The sequence below is a fragment of the Cervus elaphus genome, chromosome 1, assembly GCF_910594005.1.
Source record: "Cervus elaphus chromosome 1, mCerEla1.1, whole genome shotgun sequence".
NCBI classification, from domain to species: domain Eukaryota; kingdom Metazoa; phylum Chordata; class Mammalia; order Artiodactyla; family Cervidae; genus Cervus; species Cervus elaphus.
In genome coordinates, this window is record NC_057815.1 from 68,948,907 (window position 1) to 68,975,837 (window position 26,931).

Consider the following 26,931-nt stretch of genomic DNA (forward strand, 5'->3'; position numbering starts at 1 on the left):
GATGCTCATGATTCCCACCTCCAGGCCTCTGTCAAGGCTGCAGCCTCTGCCTAAAGACCTTCTCCTTCCTCTCCGCTAGGCAGAATTGTCCTCCTCAACTCAGGTCCAGCACCAAATGTCATCTCTCAACCTTCTTAATTACCATTCCCTCCTTTGACACAACCCCCACCCCACTCATAGCACTTCATCTATGACTCTGTTGTACTCACTCCCTGGTCAGTCCACTGCTGACTGAGCCACAAACCTGAGCCAGGCCTGCACTGGGCGCAGAGTGATGATACTCCTGATGACCCTGGGAAAGCTCCTGGCTCAAGGAGATGGTGACAGCGCAGGAGAAAGGACTGAACATGGCACAGCCTCCCACCTGTCCCTGCACCACAGCCTGGCCATCTTGCTGCAACCATTGGTTTTGGGACATATCTCTGGGCTAGGGCTCCTCGAAGGCAAGGACTGTGTCTGACTACCTTCTGTGTCCCAGCGACAGCCAGGCCCAGGAAAGTGCATAGGAAAAAATGTGCTGAAGCAGATGAACTTGGGATCTGAAGGAGCTTTCATCTTGATCCAAAGTCTTGCCATTTCAGTAAGCTTACTTTCATAACATAGTGGTGACACCATTTTACATGCTGTGATTTCATTTGATCCTCAAATACTCAAGGGCAGTCAGCCAGCTAAGAAACGCCACCTCCATTTCAGGATGTAGAAACTACCGGGGCTGACAAGGTGACTTGCCCAAGGAATTGCTGCCAGTTGGTGGGACAAGAAAGGCCAGCATGCATGCCTCCTTCCTCCCAGCCCATGCTCTGCACCTCAGACTATACTATGAGGGAGCTGGTTGGGCCATGTGTTCCAGCCCAACGCCTCCTCCACAGGAGACTTTTCTGGAGCACGCACAAGCCACACACTGACTTGGGGTACCTCCAGGCCAGTAGGAGTCTTGCCTCCAAGGGGACCCAAAACACCACTGGGGAGAGGATTGAAGGATTCATAGCACCTTCAGCATCCACCTCGCTGCACTGCTGTTTCCCCAGAAATCCATCACATCTGATCCAACATCCCAGCCTTTGCTGACCCCTATGTCTCCCACAAACCTGAAAACTGCTAGCATTCCCTCATCTCCCCAAAAGGCACCAAGCTCTTCTCAGCATCAGAGCCTCACCACCTGCTTGCTCTACCTGGGATGCTTTTCCTTCTATTCTTAGCCAACTCAAGCCTTAGTGTTCCATGACTTTTTTCTCAGGGTTTACTCCTGTAACCTTGAATAGGTTGAACAAATGGCAGGGTTTCTAGGTCCCATCAGTGGCATTTGTCACATGCTGTGCTGGCACTGTGACTTCTGACAAGAGATGGTAAAGACCTTAGCAGCAGAGACTCCCTCTCATCTTATACCGTGAGCCCACGCCTAGCTTCCTCAAGCTGACCCCAAGGAAGCCGTCTTTTCACTGACAGGCTTGTTGCCCTCACACCTGCTCTTACCATCCACGTCCAGTAAGTCATTCCACCACATTCCAGTCGATCTCCCCTCCTTCTGCACTTCTCTCCAGACCAGGCCTTCCCTCCATCCTTCCACCACCATCCGAGCTCAGGAATGGTTCTCTCTCACCTGAGTCCCTCCTGCAGCTTCTTCACTGCCCTCCTGGCCTCCAGTCTCTCCCCACACTATGGCTGGAAGACTCTTAAAAACATGCAACCACTTGCATTTCCCCACTCAAAGCTATCCCCACCCTGATGTCCCAAGGGTGGCAGTCAAGAACCATCCTAAGATCTAGCCCCAGCATCATTTCCCATAGCTGTCTGAGCTCCAGCCACTCCAGGTACCCTAACCCTGCCCCAAACATGCTGCCTTTTCTAAGAGTTTAGGCCTTACCCTCACACCCTCCATCTACAAAACTACTCATCAAAGGACATCAAAAATAATTTTGGAAAATTTTCTATGTGCCTTGTACTATACTCTTCTATTTTTTACCTTTTAAAAATTTACCTCATTTAGTTCTCAAAGCACCTCACAAAATAAGTGTTAGTCTTCCTATTGTACAGATGTGGAAACTGAGGTTCAAGAAAGGGAGGGCCAGAACTGGCTCCGGGTCTATCTGATTCCATCTCTGTTGTGCAATAATCTCTCTGGGAAGTGCACCCAGCCTCCAGTCCCCAGCCCCCATCCCAAGGAAAGGACCTCTCTCCTCTGGATCTACAGCCAGAGATTTCTCTGGTGGCCTAGCATTGCTGCCGGCTTGTGTGTGTGATTGCCTCTTACCAACGAGAGCACCTCCCAGGGCAGGGCCAGGATTGACTGGTTTGGGTCCCCAGCACGCAGCAGTATACAGTATAGAGGTTTAGACGGAAAGGTAGAGGCAACTTAAGAGGTTTAGGAGCCCGGCCCTACCTAACTCCGACCCAACCACTAATCAGAGGCGGGACCGTAGCATCTGTAGCCAAAGCGAAGCCCTGCGGAACGGAAAACACAAACCCCCGCCTGCCCCAGCCAGGCCCGCACGTGCCGGGCCTCCCGGCCCACCTTCCTGCTGCCGGGCTGCACCAACGCCGCGGGGGAGCGGCTAGGGGCGGGCACGGGGAGCAGCAGGAATAACCAGGCAGCCCCTCGCCAGGAGGACCCCGGGCCGCGGGCGGCGCAGCCGTGAGGATCAGGGTGACCCGCTACAGCCCTCCCACGCCCGGCCGAGCCGGGCGCTCAGCCACCCCCACGGAGCTGAGGCTGCAGTGGTTGGAACGGCCGGCCCCGCCCCTGCCGCGTCGGCCCCGCCCCCTTATGAGGTTACAAAGTGCCGCGCTCGGAGCCGCGGGCTCAGTGGCCGTGGCCGTGGCCGAGGCCCGCTTTGCGCTGGTGCTCCGGCCCGTCTGGCTGCCCGCCCGGTGGCCCGCCCCTCCGCACCCCCGGCGGTAGCGATCCCCGAGCTCCCCCGCTCGGCGCGAAGCCCTGGCCCCGGCTGCCGGGGCATGGGCCAGGGGCGCGGGGTCAGGAGGCTTCCCGCGGGGCCCCGACCTGTACAGGCTTCGTCATGAAGACCCTCATAGCCGCCTACTCCGGGGTCCTGCGAGGTGAGCATCGGGCCCGGCTGCCCGGAGCGAGGGCCTTGACTAAGGAGCCGTGCTGCCCCCTGAGGCCTCTGGGAGCGGGACTAAGGGTCTGGGAGATGAACTGTCACAGCCCAGGGTCTGCAGGGCTTTGCCGTCTTCCTCCTGGGGCCATGCAGCTGCGAGAGGGCTTTCAGGACAGGAGGTGATGAAGGGCTCCAAGATAGGCAGGAGTGTGTTGGTATAATGGGAGTCTGTTGTTGGAGGGCAGGTCGCTCTGGGGGCTGAGGTCCCAACCTCTTTCTTTTCTTTTGGGAAGGCTTGCGGCCCGACCACCACCTCCATTCCCCCCTGCTCATCTGGGTCTGGAATGAGTTTAGAATAATGGTCTGATCCAGGCCACCTGGCATGGTAGTCATGTGGGCACATTCTCCACCTTAGCACTCATCAATTTTGGGGACCTCTGTTACATTACTTCTTTTTTTCCAGCCTGTGAGATAGCATGTTACCTGAGAACTCCTCTCCAGCCCCCTGGCAATTCCCTCCATCCCTCCTAACCTGGTGGATCAAGCTGTGAGGCACTGGATGGGGCAGCCCATCCAGACCGGGAACATGCCTGGCTGGGACAGGTGTGCCCACACTGTCCTCTGCCCCCTGCCCAGCCGAGGCTTGGGAGCCCACTCAACAGCGACTGTGAGCCTGGAATGCTTAGAAGATAGGACAGGAGGACTCTGGGTGCCCTTCAGTGTGATCTGTGCTGCTGTTCCACCAGGAAGAATTGAAGTCCTTTCTGAAATCAGGGGCAGAGTTGAGATCAAACCCCACAGCTTTTCCCGCACAAGGAAGAGCATCCCTTCCATGTCCCGCACCTCTCACCTATACTTGGAGAAACTGAGGTGAGAGGACACATGACCTGTCCAAGGTTTCCCTAACAGGGCCTTGGCCAGTGGATTAAGTACAAATCCAGGAGACCCTGGGACATCCTCACAGCTGCCCTGGTCTGTCTTGCTTGAATCCTCCCTCCCTCCACCTAAAGTCTTTATTCAGCTTGCTGAACCTCTCCTACTTAGGATTTTTCTTTAGTAACTAACAATAGCCTACCCAACCCCTTCATTATAAAAATAAAACATGCGAATTATTGGATTTTGAAAAATATGGAAAAACAGGAAGAAAATGAAAAGTTCCTGGTTAATTGACTATCCAAAGATAGCTTCCTAATAGCATTTCAGAATATTTCATTATAATTTTATTTGTACACATCATTTAGGTAAGATTGGGGGCATGATGTGGATATAGTTCTAAATCCTGTTTTCTCCCTCTTGATGTTAAATCGTGAGTATTTCCTTCTGTTACTCCAAATCACTTACAATATTCTAGTGGCTGCTGGGTAACCACCCTGAGCTGTACCACAGTTTAACTGTGTCCTAGGCATTGGCCTTTTTCCCTGTGTGGCTGTTGGTGTGGTTATCTGCCCCTCTTGGTCTGAGTGCCACTCACTGCCCTTGGAGAGGTACCTAGCTGCTGTTGCCATCTTGGGGACATGCAGCCTGAGCTATCTCATGCACCCGGCCCGATAGCCTCTGACAATCTCTGCTCTCACTTAAAAGTGCTTGTCCATTCACTGTGCCATTTAATACCCGTAACGGGGAAGGAAGGGCCCTACCCATGTTCATGCTTTTAAAAGTGCTTTTGTCTCCAGGCAATGAGATAGGGATGCTCTCTCTGGGGATGGTCCTTCCTGGAGATACCCTTCCCTCATCTCTGCTATTGGCAGAGATGAGTTGTATCTTCCAGGAGCAGGTGACCCTGACTTCCTCATTTTTTACCTAGAATTTGTTATTCAGGAGGACTTCCAGTGAGTGATTTTGACCAAGTCACTTACTATCCTTTCAGGAGCATGTCTCCATGTTTTAATCAGGTCTTGAAAACATTGAAGAAAAAAAAAAAACTGGCTACAAACAATCCATCATGGAATGTAGCAAGAGTTGGCATGAAATGCAAACCAATCACTTTAGCTGTCTGGGATTCTCTTTGGTGAAAGACTGGGTGGGGAAGGGAGGAGATTTGCTGAAGCAAATCTTGTGTTATCTGGCATCTCCATTAGACCTGCTTTCTACATCCTTGGTCTTTGAAGACACTCCCCAGTGGCCTAGTTTTTACCAATAAAGTCTCATTGTTGGGAGGTGATGAACACTCTGTCAGTGGTGATATTTAAGGGGAGACCATGGCTTCTGTGAAGGGAAGACCTGTGATGGGTGAGATTGAAATAGATACCTTGGTGTCTGGTTTCCTGGGCAAAAAAAAAAAGCCAGCTGTGGGGGCAGGTGGGTGTGCGCTGCGTGTGTGCTGGGAGTTTGTGGGGGAGACAGGAGTCTCTGTTGGTATTTTCTAATATCTGAAGGATTTACCTGTGCCAGTGGTGGAAGATGCAGAGTTATTCATGTTTGCATCCTTGCCTTTCCACCTGGTTTTAAGGCCCTTCCGATCAGAGCCCTCTGATGCCTGCCTGAATACCCAGGGTTCACCACAGGACCCAGCATGAAATGGTGGCAGCTTCAGTAAAATTCTGAACTGATTTGTTCTGCGTGGCCCCCCCAAAAGCAAGGCCAGGAACAGGGCTGGAATTTTGGGAGGTGGGGGGTGCAGATTTGATATAATGGAGGAATGCTTTCTGACAGCCACTGCAACAGGTTTGGTGTGGGTGGAGTGGAGCTCCCCATCACTGGGAGTGTGCAAGCAGGAGCTTAGTAGGAGGTGAAACTAAGAGGCTGGATTGTTGGAGAGTTGACACCTAACTCAGTTCTAAATCATAGGATGAGAACCTGGTTTTCATATTCCCCTTCCCCCAATTCTATATAGCTTTCCCCGCTCCCCTACACCACTTCCCCAAATGGACAAATGCCACTTTGGGGTTATCTGTGCTACTGAGGGCTCTTCTGGGCTGGGAAAGAAGGGCCAAGAGTAGTATTTTATTAGCAGACTCGGTGACTCAGTGGCCAGTGTGGCAATCCTGCCCCACCCCCATCCTCCCATCCCTGAGTTCTGCAGCAGGTACTTGAGTCATAAAATCACAGCTCCCAAAAAAAAAAAATCACAGCTCCCTGGCAGTGCTGGCTCAGGGGCAGCTCTCACATTACAGATGGAACACTGAGGGCCCCGCAGAGAAGAGACTAGACCAGGATTATCAAAGCCAGGGTTAGAACCCAGATCCATCTCCCAGTCACTGGCTGCCTTAAACTAAGAGAGAAGTGTGGTGAAGCCGTGAAGGGCCGAGTGCAGGGCTCTGACCACTGCAGGTGCTCATTTCCTGATTGAGTGAAGGTTTTTCTGGAACCATGATGGGGCTGGCAGATCACCCCTTCTCGTACATTTTCAAGAAGATGTCCCAACTTGCCTTGATGAGTAGATGCACCGTGAACCCTGGAACTCAGGCCGGGGGAACAGCCAGTTGCCCTTCGTTGTATTCCAAACTCCTCCTTGTGGCTGTGGAACCCCCTGTGAGCAGCCCTCACTCCTCTGCTTCCATGTCCTGCTCCAGAACGGCTGGGGTCTTCCTGTTCCCCTGGGAGTCCCATCAGTTCAGTCCTACCTCAGGGCCTTTGCACTGGCTGTCTTCTGCCCAGGTCACTGCATGACTGTCTTTCAACTATTCAGTCTCCTCTCGGAGGCCTTTTCTGACCATACCATCTGGAGAACTTTCCTGTCCTGTTGTATTTTTTATAGCCCTTCTCATTAGCTAAATTCTCAGGTGTACTTTTCTGTTTAGGTGATGGTCTGCCCCAGAAGAATGTCAGCCCCTTGGGAATAGGAACTCTGTCTCTCTTCCTCAGTGTTTGTCCCAGCATTGAGCACAGTGCCTGGAGTGTAGTAGGTGCTCAGTAAATATTTGTTGAATGAATGAATCATTAATGGGATTTCAGCCCTCCTGAGCTCTGCTCCTTCCTCTTGGCAAGAAGCCCTGCTTTTTTGCTTCACTGTGAGTCCTCAGTGCTTCCTCAGGCCTCCTCTGTGCCCACCTGTCCTAAGTGCAGCTATTCCCTGCTCTGGAGGCTCCGTGGTCTCGAGGAGCTGGCTCCAGGGCTGATCGCCGGGGGCAGGGGATGCTCACCACAGTCCCCCTCGTTACTTCCAGGGCTTGGGAGCCAGAGACTGAGGATTTCAGCCCTGGATCCCCTCAAGGACCTGGCTGGGTGTCTGTCTTCTCTTCTGAAGATCTTATTCCCACTCAGTGGAAAATAGGATCAGAAACTCTCAGACTGTCAAGGATGCAAGGGTTTAAGTTAACACAGATGGAAAGTGCTTTGTAAACTAACTCGTGACTTGCCTGTTAGTCCTTGTCACTCATTTTATGTGACACATGCAACAGTCGCCAACACCGTGATGTGTGGCAGACTGCTCTGGGGCATCCAGGAAGGCTTCTTACAGTGGGGACTCGGCTTCAGTTTATTGGTGGATCACCTGTGTGTGTCAGACTCTGCCACACACGTGTCAATCCCTGGTCCCTGCCTTTGAGGAAATGAGACTAGGGGGATGACAGTGCACAGTGATCCACACAGTGACGGAGGAGGAAGCATGGGGAACTGAGGAGGCCTGGAAGTGAGGGTGTGAGGGTTTGGCAGCTAAATCATCCTGGTGTCAGGGAAGGCTTCCTGGAAGGGGTGACAGTCAATTTGGATATTGAAAGATGAACTGGTGTTACTGAGGCCATCAGGAACCTTCAGGTACAGGGACCAGCATAGAGGCATGAGATTTGGGTGGGAGGGAAAGTCTGACGGCAGGACCTCTGGGCTACTAACCTGTGTTCAGGTCCCAGTGTGCTGAGAGATGAGGGAGACAGAAAATGCTGTATCCAGGCAGGGACTGGCTTGCCTATGCCCTTTACAGGGGTTGTTGGTGGAGATTTGAGAGCTGGGAAAGGAGCCTGGTGCAGGCAGTTTCTTGGCCTGTACCACTTCTGGAACCTCCTGGGTGTGGAGCTGCTGCTGGCAGTTTCGAGGGGTTGGGGCTAGGAGTCTCAGTCTCCTCATCTGTAAAATGAGCAAATGCATGATGACAATATCTGCCCAGGTTATGGTACAGACTCAAGGAAGCTGAAGCCACACACCCTTTGGACAAATTGACAGAAGCAAGGAATGTGAATTCATTTTACTATTAGAGCAGATCTAGAGGCCAGAAGGCTCACTCTGCATCTGCTTCCTATGTGACCTTGGGCATGACCCTCCCTCTTAGGGCCTCAGCCTCATCTGTACAGTAAGGAGGGCTGCATAAGGCAGCCCACCTGGGTTCATTCCAGCTCTGCTGCAGAAGTGTGATTCTGATCATGCCCCGGACTGCTGTGAGATCCAGGGGCCAGCCTCCTCCTCATTCATGTCCTCAACTTGTCCTTGTGAAAATGGGCACCTGTCCTGCTTGGGGCCCAGGTACATGCCCGAGAAAACCTAGCTCCCCACACTTGCTCATGTACCATGATAAGGGCCTATTTTGAGGACTCCTTGGTGGTGACATACCCACAAGCTAGTGGTGTTGCCATGGCAACCCCTCCCACTTCAGTAGCTATTCTTTTAATGTGTCAGGAGATGGGGGTAATGAAAGCAGAGCTTTGGGGTCCTCAGCAGTCACCTCCAGGGTCCTAGTTGCAGTTTCAAAGTCTCAGGAACATGGTGTTCTAAGAGCCCCATTTCCTTGACCTCATTTCCCAGGACCCTACCCTACTGCATGAAAACCAATACTTGAAAATCCAGGCCTCTGGAGCAGCCCAAGGAGGGGCTTGTAGTCTCTTTAGGGGGATCTTCTGTGGATAAAAATTCATTAGTCAATCTAAGTTGTCAAAACCTCAGATTTCAACTAATCTAGCCCAAACCCTTAATTAATGCCATTGGGAAACAGACCTAGAGAGGAGAGGAGGAGAAGGCCCAAAGTCCCAGTATATCTGTGGATACTTAGGATGCCTGGCTTCCTGCCACGATGCTCTGTGGGGGGCCCTGAGGACCAACTGAGGAATCCAGAGTCCGTGCAGGTCCTGACGGGCCAGCCAGGAGCTTCCCAGCCGGTATACCCACCACAGCAGTGTGTGTCTGCTTCCGATTTGGGTCAGATGTCTCAGTGGGCCCTGATTTAAGGATTCTTAATTTTCTTTAAGGTTACCTGATTAAACACCTAACCCTTAAAGGGGAGATTATTAGTCTTTCCAGAGAAGAAATCACCAGCATATTGGGATCAGGTGGACCGCTGGTGCGTTGCCTCAGAGCCCTTACACCGACTGAAGTTGGTGAAGAGCATGGGAGGAGTGGACAGCAGTCTCCCCTGCTGTCAGGGTGGAGCCTGGTCAGTCATCTGTGTTCTTGGGACTCCTCGGCCTGGCATTTCCAGCCCTCCGTGGCTCCCCCTCACCCATTCACATGGCCTGCTTGAACTACTTGCAGTGAAGTCCTTAATCTTGTGCACGTTCTCCCTTCCAGTCCTTTGCCAGTGCTGTCTGCTGGACTCCAGGACCAGGGTTCCCGGCCCTGTGCCTCCCTTCTGTCAGCCTGGCAAACTCACTCATCCTCTACCTCTCACCGGACGCATCGCTGAGGGCACCCTGCAGGCCAGTTGGGTACCTCTCGTGGGCTCCTCAGCCATGACCTACCCTCTATGCCTAATTGTTCACAGCCCTGTCTCCCCCCAGCCATAGCTGAGGTGGGCAGCCCCAGGGCAGAGCTCTGCCCCCCACAGAAGCCCAAGAAGCAGAGGAGAGGCAGGGTCTGGCAGTTCCTGTCCTAGGGCAGCACCTAGCCTGGCCTGTAAAGGCTACTTGGAAAGTACTTGCTGAATGAATGTTAATGTTCAGCCTCCACCCTTCTCTCTGCCTCCCTCTAGAATCTTGCACTTTTGCCCCTGGCCTTGAAGATGTGGCATTTATATGGCACTTTGCCTGGCTTCCTGGACCTCAAGGGGTCTCCTGGGAGTCAGAATGTCCATCTCTCAGCCTCGATGCAGACTCGTGCCCAGCCCTTTGCAGAAGCTTGGGGCAACTTCCTCACTGTCCACTTGGAGGCTGCTGGACCAGGGCAGAGCTTCGGTTTGGCTGGGCCCGCGTGTGGCATGCTTGAAGCTGGGGAATGTGAGCAGGAAGATGTCCCGACTCAGTAGCCCCTAGCAGCTATCCACATCTCTGTGACCTCTCTGGCACCTTTCTAGCTCTCTAACAGACATGCCACATGCTGTTTGTCCATTGTCCATAGGTTGTTTGGATTCCTCCCAACAACTGCTACATCCCAGCAAAGGAGGATGCTGAGTCTTATATGGGGAAATGACTTTCAGGGTCTCACCATAAATGATAGAGCCAGGGTTTGAATCCTAAGTGTACTGACGCCAGCGCCTCTGCTCCAAGACAGGACAGGGGTTATTATACCCATTTGTCAGGCGAGGAAACCCAGGCTTACTTGGTAATTATCCCGCATTCACACAGGTCTTGACTTTTATGACGCTCCTGTCTATTGTTTAATTCTCACAAGAATCTAGCGAGGTGGGTATTAGCCCCGCTGTACAGATGAGGAAACTGAGACTTGCATAGGAAGTGAATCACCAAGGCTACAACTCCTACAAGTTGGAGGCCAGGTTCTCTGGATGGCCATCCTCCTGTCTTCCTTAGTTTCTCTAGGCCGGTGAGCCCCTTCCCAGGATGCCAGTAGCAAAGGAGAGTAGGGGAGGCAGTGTGGGCCACCCAGAGGCCTGACCTGGGAATGTCCTGTGTGCTACTACCTCCATGTGGAGGGAAGTCAGCCTTGCTCAGGGCTCCCTCTCCTCAGGGCTGAGGATCGTCTTGTCTCTCCCTCTAGCTTATTGCCCCAAATTTTGTTTCCTCATAGCTCTCATCACTGCCTGACATTACATCCTACATTTGTAGGTGCCTTGTCTCTCCCTCAGCAGAATCTCAGCCCCCCAACAGGTGAGACTCGACCTGCTGTGTTCTCTGCTATTTCCCCAGGGGCTGATAACAGTAGTGGGCACCTCATACATGCTCCATGCTCATCCCTCCCCACCCACCTCCTCCAGGAAGCCACTTTTGGCCACTTGAGCCCTGTCCTCATTGTCTGTTTTGGGTTAATGTGAACCCCGGTTCCTGGGTCGTTGAACATTCTGGCCTCTGGCCTGCCTCTCTGTAACTCCCTCTGAGTCTCTGTTCTGGCCAGTGCCCCCACCCCAGTGCCCACTTTGCTCCTTTTTGCCTCCCAGATCTTGTCTTCTGGGCCCTGCTGAGGCCTCACCACCTCCTTGGAACCTCCCCTGCTGCTGCCCCCACTCTGTTCCCTCTGCTCTAAACACACAACCTCGTGGTCAGACACGTCTTGAAACATTGTGGTTGCTCATCTGTCCCCTCTCACTCTGGTCAGCGGTAGATGCCATGATGAGAGCTAATCACCTAACAGGTGTCAGTCACACAACAGGTGCCAAATGGACCTTATATGCATTTTTTTTTAATCTTCCCAACCACCCTGAGAGGTATTCTTATCCTCACTTTATGTATTTTGTTTTGTTTGGCTGCACTGGGTGTTCACTGTGGCATGTGAGCTTTCTCTAATTGTGGCATGCAGGCTTAGCTGCCCTGTGGCAGGTGGAATCTCAGTTCTCCGACCTATGCCCTTGCATTGGAAGGCAGATTCTTAGCCACTGGACCTCCAGGGAAGTCCCCTTATCCTCACTTTAGAGATGAGAAACTAAAGCTGAGAGAAGCGAAGTGACTTGCCCCTGGTCACAGAGCCATGCAGGGGCAGGGCTGGCCCAATGCCCTTTCTCAGATTATGGGAACTAGGGCTCAGACCCTGCCCTCTCAGACCAGTATGAGAGGAAACCCTGGTTTCATCAGTCCTGGGTGCGGCCTGGTCAATTTGCTATCAGATGTTGGGCAAAGAAGCGTTCCACACCCGGCCTGGGCCAGGGACCAGGGGTGTTTGGCTCTACTGCTGTGGGTAGCTTCAGCTTAGCTCTTGTAGTAGCTTCTCAATCTGTGGGAGCATGTGGGTGGGGGTTCACATTGCTTGCATAGCCAGTCTACAGGAGAATGGCCCCATGAAACTTGGGACATGGTTGAGGCAGAGAGGCAGCCCTCCCTTCCCCGGGGTGTATTCCTGAGATCGGGATGTGGACTGGCTGGTGTAGTGAGGACCAGCCCTCAGGAGCTTGGCATCATGGAAATGGCGAGGGACTCAAAGCTAGGAAACCTGCCTTGAGTCCTGCCTCTCTCCTCTAGACCATGACCTCAAAACAAGTGGTTTAACATCTTTTGGCCTCACTTTGCCTCAGTTTCCATCTCTGTGAAATGAGGCTACCCCTCCCTACCTGTCTACCTTCCCAGAGAATGCTGTGGGACAGAGAAGCCCCGTATAGACATGGGGACAGGGGGCTTTTCTCTGGAGGTAAGAGAGCTTCTCTGGGCTTTTCTCTCACAGCTGCACTCCCTCTGCCCTCCCAAATCCAGGAACAAAGGAGCTGTGTAAAATAAAGGGTGAAATCAGTGGTGCCCTGGAGCACTATTTGGATTGGTTACTGAAAACTTCTCTTCATAGAACAAGTCAGGTTACTCTATCGCCGTCTCATCTTCCTTCATGAAAAAAAGACATCTGTAGGAAATGGGTTCTGTTCTTATGGCGAGGTTAGGGGGGGACTCATGCTCAGACAAGGAAAGAAAGGCTCACTCCACCACCGGTTACTCCATCTCTGGGGTCCTCAGTGATAAGCCTGGAGGCCTTCCTGTCTGGCAACTCAGTTGCAACTTGAGTATCCTGGCCTTCAGCTGCCTCTGGGACTTATAGGTTTGTTCATTCATGCAATCAACCTCTATGAGCTCCTCTCGTCAGTCTGACTGGGCTCTGGGCATATGAATGAATCAAGTACCCACCTTGGAACTTAAGAGATGCTGCCTGAGGAGGATGGCCAAGGAAGCAGATACTGGCTTCAATGGATTGGTGCTGAGAGAGCGTGCAGAGTGCAGTGTGCCGGCAGAGGCTGGGGAGGGGTAGCAAGGGAGCAGGTTGGAGCTGAGATTTGGCCAAATGTTGAGGCTCCCTGCCAGCCCCACCTAGACTGTGGGACAGTTGGGCTGGGTATGAAGGTGGTGGCAGTGGTGGCATCTGATTGCAGCATTGGCATCCACACCAGCCACCACTGAGGCAGAAGAGATTCTGACAGCTGAGTGGTGAGGGCTGGACCTGGGGATGCCCGGCTGAAGCCTTGCTTCCCATTTGCCAAGCAACTGTACCAGGGCTATTGCAAGGTGGTGAGCATCTAGGTGGTGTCTTCAGAAGGGTGGGCACTGGGTTCCAAGCAGTCAAAGGGATCATAGAAGTCATCCTCCCCACCACCATTTTATATATGGGGAAACCAAAGCCCAGAGAGGTGAAGCAACTTGGCCAAGAGGACACAGGAGTCAGTGATGCAACCGGGACCAGAACCCCCAGGCCTGCCACCACTTAATTTACTGCACAAGATGCCTGCCCCTCACCTGCCCCTCTGGAGGAAAATAAGCCATGCATTTTCTCCTTTCCACTCCCAGCCTTCCCCCACTTTCTTTTGGGGAGAAGAGAGAAGGAACTTGGGGAGACCAGCACAGGAGCAGAATGCTGGCTTAGAAGTTAGACTTGAATTGAATCCAACTTTGCCACCCTCTGGTCAAGTGACCTTGGCTATATCACTTCCTCAAGTCTTTCTCACCATCAAAATGGCAATGATGATGCCAAACTCACAGGGCTGGTGAGAAACCAGAGTTCCTGAGGAAGTACATTGGAGGCTCTGAAGCTGCCTGTCACCCAGCCCTGCAGAGAGAGCAGAGGTGGAGGATGGGGGCCTGAGGAATAGCCAGAGCAGAGATCTGCTCTTCCTTTTGCTCAGCAAACCTTGCCGAGTGTTGACTCTGGGCCGGACTCTGAGAGGCCACGGGCTGGATCAGACTCAGGCCCTTGGGCAGCTCCTAATGTGATGAGAGTGGGCTTGTAATCAGCAGTTGGTACAAGGTGAGGGGCTGTGGGAGCCTAAAAGGAAGACTGCCTTCCTCTCTTATTTCTCTCTTTTACTGGCCTCTCCCACCTTCATCTGCTGACAGGTTCTCTCCAAGATGGGTGGGGGCTGGTGAGATGGCTCCAGACAGTTCCACGCTTGCATGGGCCTTAGAGTCAGTAATCCCAGAGAAGGAAAGCCCACCTCTCTGAAGGCTTACCTATTTGGGTTTTGAAGGACAAGCTGCTTTATTTCATTGTCAGGGGGTCATCAGGTGGACAAGGCAGGCAGCAGCTTTCTAGGCAAGGGAGCAATGACTGGATACTCCTTAGATCCACAGGGGCTTCCACTGGGCCTATGGTTCAGCATCATGGACGGGCCAGCTCCTGGGGCTGGGCTCTGTGGTCAACCAGGTCGGGATGGTCTGGCCAAGAGGCAGCCAAGTGGTCTCGGGCCTGAGGGACACAGGATGGCCTCCCGGCCTCCCTGCTCACCAGGCAGCCCCATGCTGTGCCACCCAAGGAACATCAGCCCGTCCTCAGTGGACTTTGCATTTCCTATTTGGTTGCAGAGCGGGCTGCGGGCAGTAGTTGGGATGGGGCAGGGAGGATAGATTGAGGAGGCTGGAACAAGCCTGGCTCTGGGGCTATGGGAACCTTTCAGGCCTCTTTTCTGTGTGGATAATCCACTGGACAAAATGTTTTGCATTTTCTGCACCCTGACTTTATCTAATTGCAAGAGACCTGCAATAGCAGATGGATTTGGATTCGGAAACAAGGAAGAATTTCTCAGTTGTTTCAGTGGGGGATATGTAACCAACATGGACTTACTGTGTGCACCCCACCCCAAAGCAGGAGAGCTCCGTGTTGTGAGTGCAGCCAGTTGGTTGGCCCTGACCCAACAGCAGAGGCTAGACAGTGAGTCCTTTCCTCAAGCACTCGTCACGGTCCTGTTCACAGTAGGAAGTGGTCAAATGAGATTATGTCTGATGCCCTTTTTTCCATCCCCCTTTTTTTCCAGCCCAGTAGAAAGTGGAGACCCCCAGCTCCTCCTTGCACACTCCCTACCCCAAACTTACCCTACCTGAGACTTTGGACTGAGCAGATCTCAGTTCAGTAAATCCACGCTGGGGCCCTGCATTTCTAAACAGCTCCCAGGGTGCACTCTGAGGTGCTGGAGAACATTCTATCCTCTCTGCAGCCAAGGCGCCTTGCCTGCTCCAGACCAAGGGCAAGGACTCACCTGCCATGACCCCTGCTTGCCTTCATTCCACACAGCTTAGGAGGGAGAGCCAGCAGCTAGGGATCCCTTGGACAGAGGATTCAGGCCTGTGCTTGGCCTCACTTCCCTCCCTCCTGTACTCACCCAGGACCCTCTCCTCACTTCTGAGCACAGACCAGCCTTGGACTTGCTGTGTCCCATGGGTAGAGCCCTTTGTATTTGGCATCTGCTGTGCCCTGAATCCAGGTCCCAGCCCTGGCTGGGTAGCCCTGGGCAGCTCAGTGCTCCTCTTCTCAGCCTCTCCAGAGGTCCAGATGGGCTGTACCAGAGGACCCCAGAGGGCTCTCAGGCTCCAGGATGGGGTGCTGAGAAAGGGTGGAGGTGGAAAGGGCTGTGATGGTGGGTCTATATGTTGAGGGCAGAGGAAGTCATGGCCAGACCTCTGGAGTTCCTGTGTGGCCCAGCCTCTTCATTTGCTTTGGTGAGTTCACACACCGCCACCTCCACCCCGGGTATGGCTGCTCCTGAGTACCCAGTATGTGCCGTGTCTTGGATATGGCAGTACACCCTTGAGGTCATGCCTACATAGTGAGTGGAACCAGGGTCAGCACTGGGATCTTACTCTTCTGCCATACCCCTGGCTTCCTTCTCCCGGTGCTCCATGAGACCAGGGGAGGGGAACAGGACTGAGGAGTCTGCCTTGAGTCCTGCTGGTTCTCTGTGCCTCCTAAAAGTCAGAGTGACTGTTAACTTTCAGCAGATGAGTGCCATGTCCCTTTCTAAACCCCACTGTGACTTTGTTGCTCTGCAGATTTTAAAGAAATACAAAGGCTTGCGTGTAAACCCCTAAACCCTTCTCCCTCCCACTTCTGCTGTAGGCCAGGGTGAAAGGTCATGAGACCCTCCAGGACAAGATTGTGGCTCAGTCAGGGGCCTTGGAGAGTGGGTCGTGTGAAGGAATTTGACCAGCACAGTCAGTGAAGATGTGTTGAGCAAAGAGCATGCAGTTGGGACTCAGCACATGTGGGGTTTGAAGGGGCGCAGTCCTCTGGCCCAGCTTCCAGAAGGAGAGGGTGTGTCAGGAACCTCGCCCATACTCCTCCAGAGCGCTGCCTCTCCTGTAGTCACCAGGCTTTCTCGTCCCTCTGTCCATTAGCCACTGGAATCCAGGGCATCACCCTGGGGGCACAGCCACAGAACCAGTTAACTGGGTACATCCTGTCTGAACTTATAGGCTTGGCACTTCTTTGGTAGCAAACATAATTGCAGCTCTCAGTGTCCCAGGTTGCCCAAAACTCAGTGGCCGCTGGGTCCTCTAGGAAAGCAGAGGTTCCTGCCCAGTTCATCTCTGAGCCCTGGGCTTTGGGCGCTGAGGTGAAGCTCAAAGTGTGAATTCCCCTGAAGGTGGTATTGATGGTGTTGGGGTAGGGCAAGAGGGCTCAGTTCCCAGAGAGGGTATTAGTCCTGGAGATAAAGAGGGGAGGGGTGGGTCAAGGATTGGGGGTGCTCAAAGTACACTTAGAGGAAAAAAAACATTGCAAACTGGATGTTGGCCCTCTGTCCCTGGCCTCACAGACCCAGATAGCAAAGGTTAAATATTTGTACTAGATCCAGATAAAGGAAAAGATAGGGGTTTGACCGGAGTAGAGGTGAGGAATGAGAATTGGAAACTATGGCAAGCCTCCCCCTCACCTCTTTGGATACCCTATTCAGTCTCCAAAATGACTGTTTGTTGGAGGGGACATCATTCCCACTGGGTATATATAGAAACTGGGGCAGAGGGAAGTGCAGCATGTAAGCAGCCCAGAATTACAAAACTGTGACAGGGCCGGGATGTAAGCCCAGATCGGTCTGATTCTTTGATCGTGCCCCTCTCATGACTAGGAAGATGTCTGTGGGGAGGTGGGCTGGTGTGGGGTACTCTGCAGCTGCAGGGAAGGGCGGACAGGCTGACATCTGTCTTATGTCTGTCACAGGCACTGGCTCCAGCATCCTCTCCGCCCTCCAGGACCTGTTTTCTGTCACTTGGCTCAATAGGTCCAAGGTAGAGAAGCAACTCCAAGTCATCTCGGTGCTACAATGGGTCCTGTCTTTCCTCGTGCTGGGTAAGCTGGGGCTTAGAGGGTTAGGGCAGGCGGGGATGTTAGAGAGCTGAGGGGTCCTTTTTGGTTCCCTATCAAGTGCTGTACCCCAGGCAGGCCTGGGGACTCAGTGAGATTCAGTGGGAGGTGGTGGTATGGTTCCCATTTCACAGATAGAAAGCTGAAGCCTCAGAGAAGGTGAGTAACTTGTCCAAAGTCACACAGATTTGAGTCCAGGTCTACAAGAAACCCCCCCTGCCCCGCCCCCCCACCACAAAGCATGTGCTGTTCCCACATGCCACCCTGCCTCCCAACAAACATTTTCCTATAGGTATGTTGCATTGTCTTAGGTTGGTCTGGTCCTGGGATTAATCCCAACTCGACTACACATAAGCTCTGTGACTTTACACAGGTTCCTTGAACCCCTTAAAAATCAGTTTACTCACTTTGGATATGAGGAAAAGGCTGCCACACAAGCCATACAGGGCCTGGGCCGGTGGGGGGTGGTCCCCAACCTACGGGAGCTGCTAGTGGGACATACCCTCCAAGCTCCCCCACCCCACCCTCACCCACCCTCTGTTGAACACCTCCCCCAGCTGCTTCCGGAGCCCGCTCAAAGCGTCTCCTTTCCTATCTTGACACTGCCCACGTTAGTGCTTGAGTTGCTTCTTCTGCAGGTCCAGGTTGGTGCCCCTGTCCCCTGGGTTGCCATCCAGACCAGGGTCAGGGCACCATGGGTTGTCCAGGAGGAGGAAGGGCCCCTGTCTGAGCCAGGCCCTGCTCCCCAAGCAGTCTCGCCTCTTCCCCAGGGTCAGGTGTCCCCAGTGTAATAAGTGGCTTCCCCAACATGCTGCTGAGCCTCACAGAGTACATTCCAGTGCCTGAATGAGTCCCTCTGGGTGGCCCACTCTTCGGGGTTGTTCAGGTCGATGGGGATTATCAGGAGTTATCAAGTCAGTGCTGAGCCGTCCTCCCAGGAGGCTTGGGGGCCTCTGAGACCACGTTTCCAGGGCAGCAACTGCCCCTCCCTCCCTTGGCAGGGCAGAGGGATGGAATGGGGGTGCTAGTTATTGAGCCCCTTCAGTAGATGTGAGCTCAGTCCTTGGGTCAGGAAGATCCCTTGGAGAAGGAAATAGCAACCCACTCCAATATTCTTTCCTGAAAAATCCCAAGGACAGAGGAGACTCTCAGGCTACAGTCCAAGGGGTTGCAAAGAGTCAGACATGACTGAGTGTGTGCACATTCACACACACGCGTGCATGTGTGCACACACACACAGTGGACCAGGCACTTTCCTCGACTTTCCACTTCATAGGTGAGAAAATGGAGACTCATAGAGGCTCAATGACACTCAGAGATGGTGAAGCTCATTAAGTGGCAGAGTTAAAAATTAAACAGAAGCCTGGAGTGCTCACCAGGAAGCTCGAAATCAGCGTGCCTAGTCTGAAATGGCTAGTCTTCACCTTAAGGCCCAAGAGTGGGCTTTGGGGGGCTATGAGCCCCTAAAACTAGGTACAAAATTACATGTGAGAGTATATTCACATTTTTCTGGATGAAGGGCAGTTGCTGTCCTCAGATTTTTACGGAGGCGTATGGACCACTATCTCCTGGAGTTTGCTCAAATTCATGTCCATTGAGCCGCTGATGCTGTCGCATCCTCTGCTGCCCTCTTCTCTTTTTGCCTTCAGTCTTTCCCAGCATCAGGTCTTTTCCAGTGAGTCAGCTCTTTGAATCAGGTGGCCTTAAAGTATTGGAGCTTCAGCATCAGTCTTTCCAATGACTATTCAGAGCTGATTTCCTTTAGGATTGACTGATTTGATCTTCTTGCATTCCAAGGGACCCTCAAGAGAGTCTTCCCAGCACCACAATTCAGAAGCACCAGTTCTTCGGCATTCAGCCTTTTTTATGGTCCAAGGTTAGATAGGTTAGATAGCATCACTGATTCAATGGACATGAATTTGAGCAAACTCCAAGAGATAGTGGAGGACAGAGGAACCTGGTGTGCTACAGTCCACAGGGTCACAGAGTCAGACCCAACTTAGCGACTGAACAACAGTAACAATGGGCCTTAACAAGATAAAGGAACAGTGGTCTAGGGAACAGAGCAGATTAAACTGGCTCCCTCAGGGCTCAAACTTCCAACTTAGCCTGCCTGGGCAATTTTTAGAATCCTGGAGCAGAGAGCACCCCTCTGTTCTCAGATAAGAATCATGCACCTAGCGAGGGCAGAGCCTTGCCCAGAATCACATAAGAAGGAAGTGACAGGACCAGAGCAAGACCCCATGGACTCCAGCCTCTAGGCCCCCGCCCAGTCTGCTGTACCAGCTCCCTTCACCATCATCTGCACCCAGAAGCCACCACTGTCTTACTGTCTTAGTGGGTCAGAGCTTGGCTGATGAGATGCTGAGCAGCTTATAGAAAGAACCCCAGACTCCTGTAGCATGTGGCAGGGGCTGCCTCGAGCTGTAGGTTAATAATTGATCAAGTCTAACCACGGCCCAGAAACCGGCCCAGCATCTTCCCAAAACCCTTGTGTAGGCGGGAGCCAAGCCTGCATGGACGGGCAGGTCTGCCGAGCTGCTGCTAATTATTGCCCTGAGCAGCCCCAGCCACTCCCTCCCACTGCCACCCACATCTGCTGGCAGAGGCTCACCTGGCATTGCAGAGGATGCTGTGGCCCCATCAGCCTCCCTCTGGAACAATGGAGTGACTCTGAGCCACCATTCCTGTGCCACGGGTCCCCCTGGTATTCTGGTTAAGGCTCTAAACCTTATTCATTCCGAGTTTTTAAATGCATAATACAAAACACATTGGATTTCAAAGGAAGCCAATGGTATTACAATATAGATACACAAGTATTAAATCAGATTCCACATATAGTGACACATTATTTTTTTGTTACTGTGTTAAATAAAAAGATCTAGCAGCAGGCATAAAGATTACTATAATTCTTTAGTGATGAGAATAAATTATTTTTCAAGATATCCCCAGTTACCATACATGTGATATGGATGTTTTCTATGAGTGTCACTGCCAACAGGGTCTGCTAATACTACTGCAGTCTGGTACATTCATAAATGAAGGAAACATTGCATTTCTATAAGAGATGAAGGAACATTAAGATTTTTTCCCCCCATCCAAGTCCATGGATCTCCAAATTGGACACTTAAGTTGTCTTCCTACATTATCTCATGTAATCTTCCCAACACCCTGTTGGAAATGGAGATTCAAGGATGGGCCATGGCCAGTGAGCCAGCAGGGCCCCAGTTTCATGGAAGAGCGTGTCCATGCTCTTCATGGGCCTGACTGCTGCCTCCCTGCATTGGGCAGCCATAGGCTGCCTGCTCACAGGCTTTGAGGAGCAGTTTGAATCACAAGCTTGACTATGTTCTGTGGGGAGGGGTGATTGTAAAGGTGGGTCCTGAACCTTCTGCATATGGAGCCAAAAATTGTTTACATCTCCTGGACATGAGGGGAGTGGGGGGTGGGTGGTTCCTGCTGCAGTCCCTTGCCCTACAAGAATGGACCAGGGAGCCCGGTATTCAGAGGACTGGGCTTAGTCTCTGAGAAAGGCAACTTGTATGATGGGTTTAACTCATTTTTGCTCAATAAACCTTTCCCGTGTTGGTTGCTGTGGCTGGAGAAGTTCATCTCACCTAGTTCCAACTCCCAGGGAGCCCAGGGACTGAAGAGCCTTCTGATGGAAGGAGTCTGCTGGGGGAGGCAGATACCTATAAGACGGCTGTGGACACACAGGGCTTAGAGGGAGCAGGGTCCTCCAGCTGAGAAAGTCCGGAACTAGAATGCAGTCTCCGGACTCTCCATCTGTTCTCTTTTCCTCCTCCCAGGCTGCCTCAGCACCAGATTAAGGACAGTGGACAGGGACTTCCAGCTTCCCAGAGAGCCCAGACATTTAGGCAGTACAGCCTAGGGCTCCACCTGCTCTGGTCCTGGTGCCCCTCAGCAGAGTTAGGGCTTTGACAGCAGCTAGGTTTCCAGGCTGCTCAGATCCTAACCTGAATCTCGCAACCCTGCCCAGGCCCACCTGGAGCCTCTATCTAGCCTCTGAAGGCACTTGGATACCTGTGGAGTCTAGGGGGCTTGTGACCTTTTTTCTAGGCCTAAGAAAGGGGACCAGGGGCAAACCACTCAACAAGGTGAGTGACTGTGTAAGTGGCCCTAACTTAAACATCGCCATTCACCAAGCTGCCTCAAGTACTTCTCAGCTGGCCTTTAACAGGGTTTTGTTGGCTCCAGATACTTCCTTAGAGACTCATCTTCCCCATCTATGACGTCACACTCCTAAGGTGGTCTGAAAACCTGGACACCTGGCCACTCTATGTTCACTGCCGGTCCCAAGATAGTTGTACCACTTTTAGCTCCCTTGGCAAGAGGCTAGCTCAGGAGCTTAGAACAGGACTGGGTTGCGGGTGAAAATCACCATTTTCCTGCCCTTAGGCTCATGGAGTGTGTGTCTGGCCCTCCCCTCTCCCTGAGAAACCGGAGGGGACTGAGCATGGTGGGAAGACGAGAGCATGGAATCCAAAACCTGGCGCCCGTGACCAGTGCAGTGCCCAGCAGAGGGGGGCCTGCAACAGGGGTTGGCTCCCTTCCAGCAGTGGAGGGGATGTTGGCCAGAGACCATCCTTCTCCCAAGCATGAGTACCTGATGCCCCTGGCCCTGTGCTAAGTGACAGGGGCAAAGATGTGCCCCACCCCCAATGTAGAGAATTCAGAGGTGAGAGATCCATGTAGGAGGATGGTATGAGGTTGGAGATGAGATCTGAGCTTTGCTTTGACGCCTTGGTAAAATTGGAAAAATGGAAGCCCTGATGAGGGCTTTCTGTGCCAGGTTATTCAGTCTAATGGCCAGCAGGCCCAGAATAAAGGGACCACTGGAAGCTGGCCCCAGCAGTCTTCCAGTGTGCTGCTGGGGATTTCGAGAGAGAGGCTGATGGGCTCTGGGCTTTGGCCGGGGACTGCCTGGTGCTCAGTTATGTGGGAAGGGGGCCAGCCCGCCTCCTGGGGCGGGAATCCCACTCTCTTGGGTCCCTCCAGTGGCAGTCTGGGCCTTCTAGTTTGGGGTAAATTCCTAAAGTCTGGTACAGATTTTGGACTTAATAGTCAGACTTGAGTTTGAGTCCTGGCTCTGCCTCCGTCCTGGCAGGTGACCTTGGACTAGTTCCCTCCCCCTAGAGCCTCAGTGTTCTCATCTCTAGAATGGGGTAAAAGTCACCCTGCCTCACACTCAAGACAGTAAATCAGCCCAAGTCCTGAGATACAGAGGCACTTGGCAGGTCCCTCCCCTCATCCACAGCTACTCTGGTGGGCACTCAGGTGGGGAAAACACGCAAGGAGGGGCAGAAAGGACAACTCTAAGGCTCTAAGTTAATGTCCATCACCTATGGTGCTGCTGCCCAGACAACCTGGAGCCCACATGCCTCCTGATGCTAGGACAGCCCATCAGAATCTAGAAGATGAGGCTCGTGTCCCTGTGAGCCTGCTCCTCTCAGGAACATCTTCACCCCCCTCCCCACCCCACCCTCCCCATGGCCCTCTGCCCAGGGCCGCGGCTGTGCCTAGCTTAGGGCCACAGTAAACGCTCAGTCACCAGTGACCCTTGTCCATAGGGTACTAAAGCCCGTGCTGGGAGCACAGGCCTGATCTGGGACCATCTGCCTTCCCCCAGGAGTGGCCTGCAGCGTCATCCTCGTGTACACATTCTGCACCGATTGCTGGCTCATCGCGGTGCTCTACTTCACCTGGCTGGTGTTTGACTGGAACACACCCAAGAAAGGTAGGAGCGCAGGTCACCCTGCCTGACTCCCTCGCCCTCGGGACACTCCCTCCTGCACAAGCTGAAGTTCCTTGTCATGGCTACTGCCCCTTCTTTAGTTAGCACCCACTATGTGAATAGTGTTGGACTAAGCCTCGGCATGGTTCTGAAGGCAGGGGAGTCTCTAAGGTCACCATCATGCTTCCCACTGGAGCTTACATCAGTCCCGGGTGTCCGTAACGTGAGGGAATGAACATGGAAAGGGGCTTGAGGGGAGGATGCTGCCTAGGGTGCTGGTCACCTAGGTCAGGGGTTCACACTGGCTCTTCCTGAATGTCACCCTCCCCCACCTCCTACTCCTTCTCAACACTATGTTTTGTTCCATGGAAGGTGGCAGGAGGTCACAGTGGGTCCGAAACTGGGCTGTGTGGCGCTACTTTCGAGACTACTTTCCCATTCAGGTAAAAACTTGCAGGTGTTATCTTGGGAGGGTGGGAGTGGATGGGAAATCTGAAGTCAAGCCTTAACTTACCCATCCACAGCGACCATGTATGCAGGGCTGAACTATGTGACATCTCCCACTATGAGCATCTGTCGATATTCTACCCCACTTTATGTAGGATTTGAGGCAATTTAGGATACATACATATAATTCTATACCAGGTAAAAAGACAAATCAAGACTTAGAGGAAAACATACTAGTAATTCATCCATAAGTGTCAACAGAGTTGCAGTGATTGAACTTCATGGTCACCTCTGAGCTTCCTGGCAGCCAAGGTAAAAAGGGAAGCATGCTAGTTATTGATCCTCATTTTCAGAAAGAAGCTTCTTTGTTCCTTGGGTAAACAAGACTTCTTCTAGCATTTGGATCTAACAGCTGTTTCAGGTACTGAGATCCTGGGTGATGTAAGGAGCAGAAATAATAGCAGATATTATGGCCATTGCTTGTCTGCTTTCAGTGAACATTAAAGTCATAACTTAAAATGGAAGTGACTGGGAATTCCCTGGTGGTCCAGTGGTTAGGACTCAGCACTTTCACTGTTGTGCCCCAGTTCATTCGCTGGTCGGCGAGCTAAGATCGTGCCAACTGCATGACAGAGCCAAAAAATATAAAAAAGGAAGTGATTTATCAAGAGCAATACTAAGGTAGTCCAAGTTTATCTGGTCTCAACCAAGGTTAGCAATAGGTGTGAGGGGCTTTCTTTCCTTCTGAAGCTCTTACAGAAATTTCACCTCTCAGCCAGTCGTGGGTGGGTCACCAGGGGTCCTGGTTATGGGAATAAGGGGCCAGAAAATTTGGTGTGCAGTGAATGAAGAGTGAGAACCTCACTGCTGAAGTGCTTGGGAAAGGCTTCTGAAGGTGCTGCTCCTAGAACCCCATCCTGAAGAGAAGCAGCACTGAAGGGGCAGGGAAAATCCTGAGAGCGCAGGCACCTGACCTTGAGAAAGAAGCCTGGGATGTGGAGGATGGGGGAGAAGGTGGAGGGGGAGGGAGGACTTCTATTTCCTGGGACTTGTCAGGGCCAGTGCCTTTCCCCAAGGAGTCTCCTTTAACCCTCGCAGCGGGTTATAATAACCCTGTGTGGCGGGTATTCATTTTATCCCATTTTTGCAGAAGAGGAAACTGAAGGTCAGAGAGCTACACAGCTGAATGAGGCTAACAGGGAACTGAGCCAAGACTCCAGCTGTTGTCTTGCTTCAAGTCTGGACACTTCCCACCACAGCACACTACCCCGCTGTGCAGCAGAGCTCTGGGAGATACGCTTGGGCAGATCCTCAAGCTTCCCTCAGGCTTGGAGGACAGAGGCAGGAGAAGCAGCCCAGTCTGACCCTGGGTGAGGCTGGGGTGCCGTCTCCCCACAGGCAGCCAGTTTAGACCAAGCTGACCTCTGGGTTTCCTTCCTCCTGTGCCACTGGCTGCCCCGGGTCTCCCACACTAGTCTTCTGAGCACCTGTCTCCTCTGGGGCCAAACTCAAGGTCCTGACGAGATCAAAAGTGGCTTGGTCTTGACTTTCAGTGCCATTCTGTCAGGCGCCCTGCTGGTGGTCTGCAAGCCAGGTTGGTAAGGCCAGGTGCACGTGGGTGATGCTGGTGGATGGTAGAGAACTCTGGCAGAATCCCGAAGGTTTTCCCTGCAGGGGAGAGACCTGTCTAGGCAGCTCACTTGGCACCCCAGCCCTGGCACACTCTTGGTGCTGCGGTAACCGAGCAGACATCAGTGGGGTCTGAAGAGTGAAGAAAGCATGTGTGAATGTGGAAGTGTCCATGACACAGGGTCGTGGATGTTTGCTGTTGTGAGTCAACGATTGAGACATCCTGGCCTGCTGCCTGGGGGAGGTGGCCAGGTAACCCTGCATTTCCTGCTGCACTCAGTATTGTAGGGACGGCACCCTGGGCTGGCTCCCTCTGCCCATCCCAGCCTGAGCCCGGTTTCCCCAGGACCTTTGGAGTCAAGATTTCTACTCCTCCCTTTTCTTGACCCTGTCTCTCTGGCTGCAAAGAAACCAAGGCTGTTGTTGCTAGGAGGATGTTGCCTCATAGGACCCAACCCCCCTCATTTTGGAGGTGAGAAAACTGAGTCCCAAAGAGGGGCAAGGACTGGTCCAAGTTGCGCAGTGACTCCGTGCCAGGGCTAGTATTAGAATCCGGGCCCCACAGTCTTTCCCACTGAATTCCTACTGCCTCTTTCTCTGGGAGAGATGCAATCCAGGTTTGCCCCGCTGGATTGAGCCTCACTTCATGGGTCTCCCTCCCTCTGCTTTGCTGTTGGAGATCCAGGTTGAGGTCCTGCCCTGTCACTCTATTCACTGGCCACGCTATTAGGGTACTCTATTCCCTGTGCACTGCTGGGCTCTGCTGGACATGGGGATGCAGAAGAGTGTGCCTGGTCCCTGCCCTTGCCCTTCTAGTGGATCCTGCTGGACTTTGTCACTTTCTGCGCATGGGACCATGAGCATGCTTTCTCAAGCCCACCAAGCCTCATTTTCTCTGTCTGTAAAATGGAGCTCTTCACATGCTAGAAAAGTGGTAAATTATGGTTCGTTGTGAGGGATTATGGACTCTTTCTCTCTTCTGGGGCTCTTTCCTTGGGGGCCCCAGAGTAGCCTGCCCCCCAGGAAACCTCCTCAAGGCTGATAGCTCCCTCCATCCGGAACAGGATGACCTGATGACTGTTGGTCCAAGCTGGGACAGACAGGTACCCTTTCCCACTGATCTCTACCCTCCCTGAAGAACCAAAACAAAACCCATGTCCCTTGTCTCACCTCTGTTCCAACAAGTCATCTGGGAGTTGGATCCACATGACCCAGGTGAGCTGGTCCTGGGAGGGTCCCTAGGTCCTGCCAGAACCAAAGCCAAGCTGAGCCTGAGGCCTCATGCCTCATCCTGGGCTCTGCTCTTGCTTGGTGGTGGTCTTGGCAGAGTCCCTGACCCTCGGGACCTCAGGCTTCTCTTCTGTGCAGGAAGGTTTGGCCTTTGTGAACTGATGCCACGTTTGATGGAGTCGTGTATGACCCTTCTGTTCCTCACCCTTTTCCTGGCCTCTTGCCAATGGTTGGGGAATGATCTCTATCTGTGCCCACCTACCTATACCTCCCCATTCCCTTGTTGTTGAAGGTCTTTGCCACCAGAGCTGCTCGGCTGGCCCAGAGAGCATCCTTTCTCCCAGCAGAGGTGGGGCTTATGTGTTCACCGCAACCACCAGGACCACCGGCTACCTGGAAGAGGCGTGGGCCGTGCCCAGGTCACGACCTCTCCCAGTGGTGATGGGCAGGATCTTTGGAGAAGAGACCAGGAAAGACTCTCTGAGCTTACAGTCACTTATCTGTCCATCTGCCTGATTTCACAGA

The 26,931-nt window shown here is 52.8% G+C and overlaps 1 protein-coding gene and 1 long non-coding RNA gene across 4 annotated transcripts in view; one reads left to right on the forward strand and one right to left on the reverse strand.

Moving 5' to 3' along the window:
- Positions 1-2,697, reverse strand: part of LOC122697187 — a 44,864-nt gene extending 42,167 nt beyond the window's left edge. For 2 of the 3 annotated variants that reach the window (XR_006342016.1, XR_006342015.1), the window contains exon 1: positions 2,513-2,697. This is a non-coding gene — a long non-coding RNA (uncharacterized LOC122697187). The remainder of the gene's footprint in view (positions 1-2,512) is intronic. The other variant, XR_006342012.1, reaches the window with a different exon arrangement.
- A 113-nt stretch (positions 2,698-2,810) lies between these two features.
- Positions 2,811-26,931, forward strand: part of DGAT2 (diacylglycerol O-acyltransferase 2) — a 32,148-nt gene continuing 8,027 nt past the window's right edge. The window contains exons 1-4 of the mRNA XM_043907619.1: positions 2,811-3,054; positions 17,202-17,330; positions 22,996-23,103; positions 23,473-23,543. Coding sequence (XP_043763554.1) covers positions 3,015-3,054; positions 17,202-17,330; positions 22,996-23,103; positions 23,473-23,543 — 348 coding nt within the window. The 5' untranslated portion in view covers positions 2,811-3,014. The remainder of the gene's footprint in view (positions 3,055-17,201; positions 17,331-22,995; positions 23,104-23,472; positions 23,544-26,931) is intronic.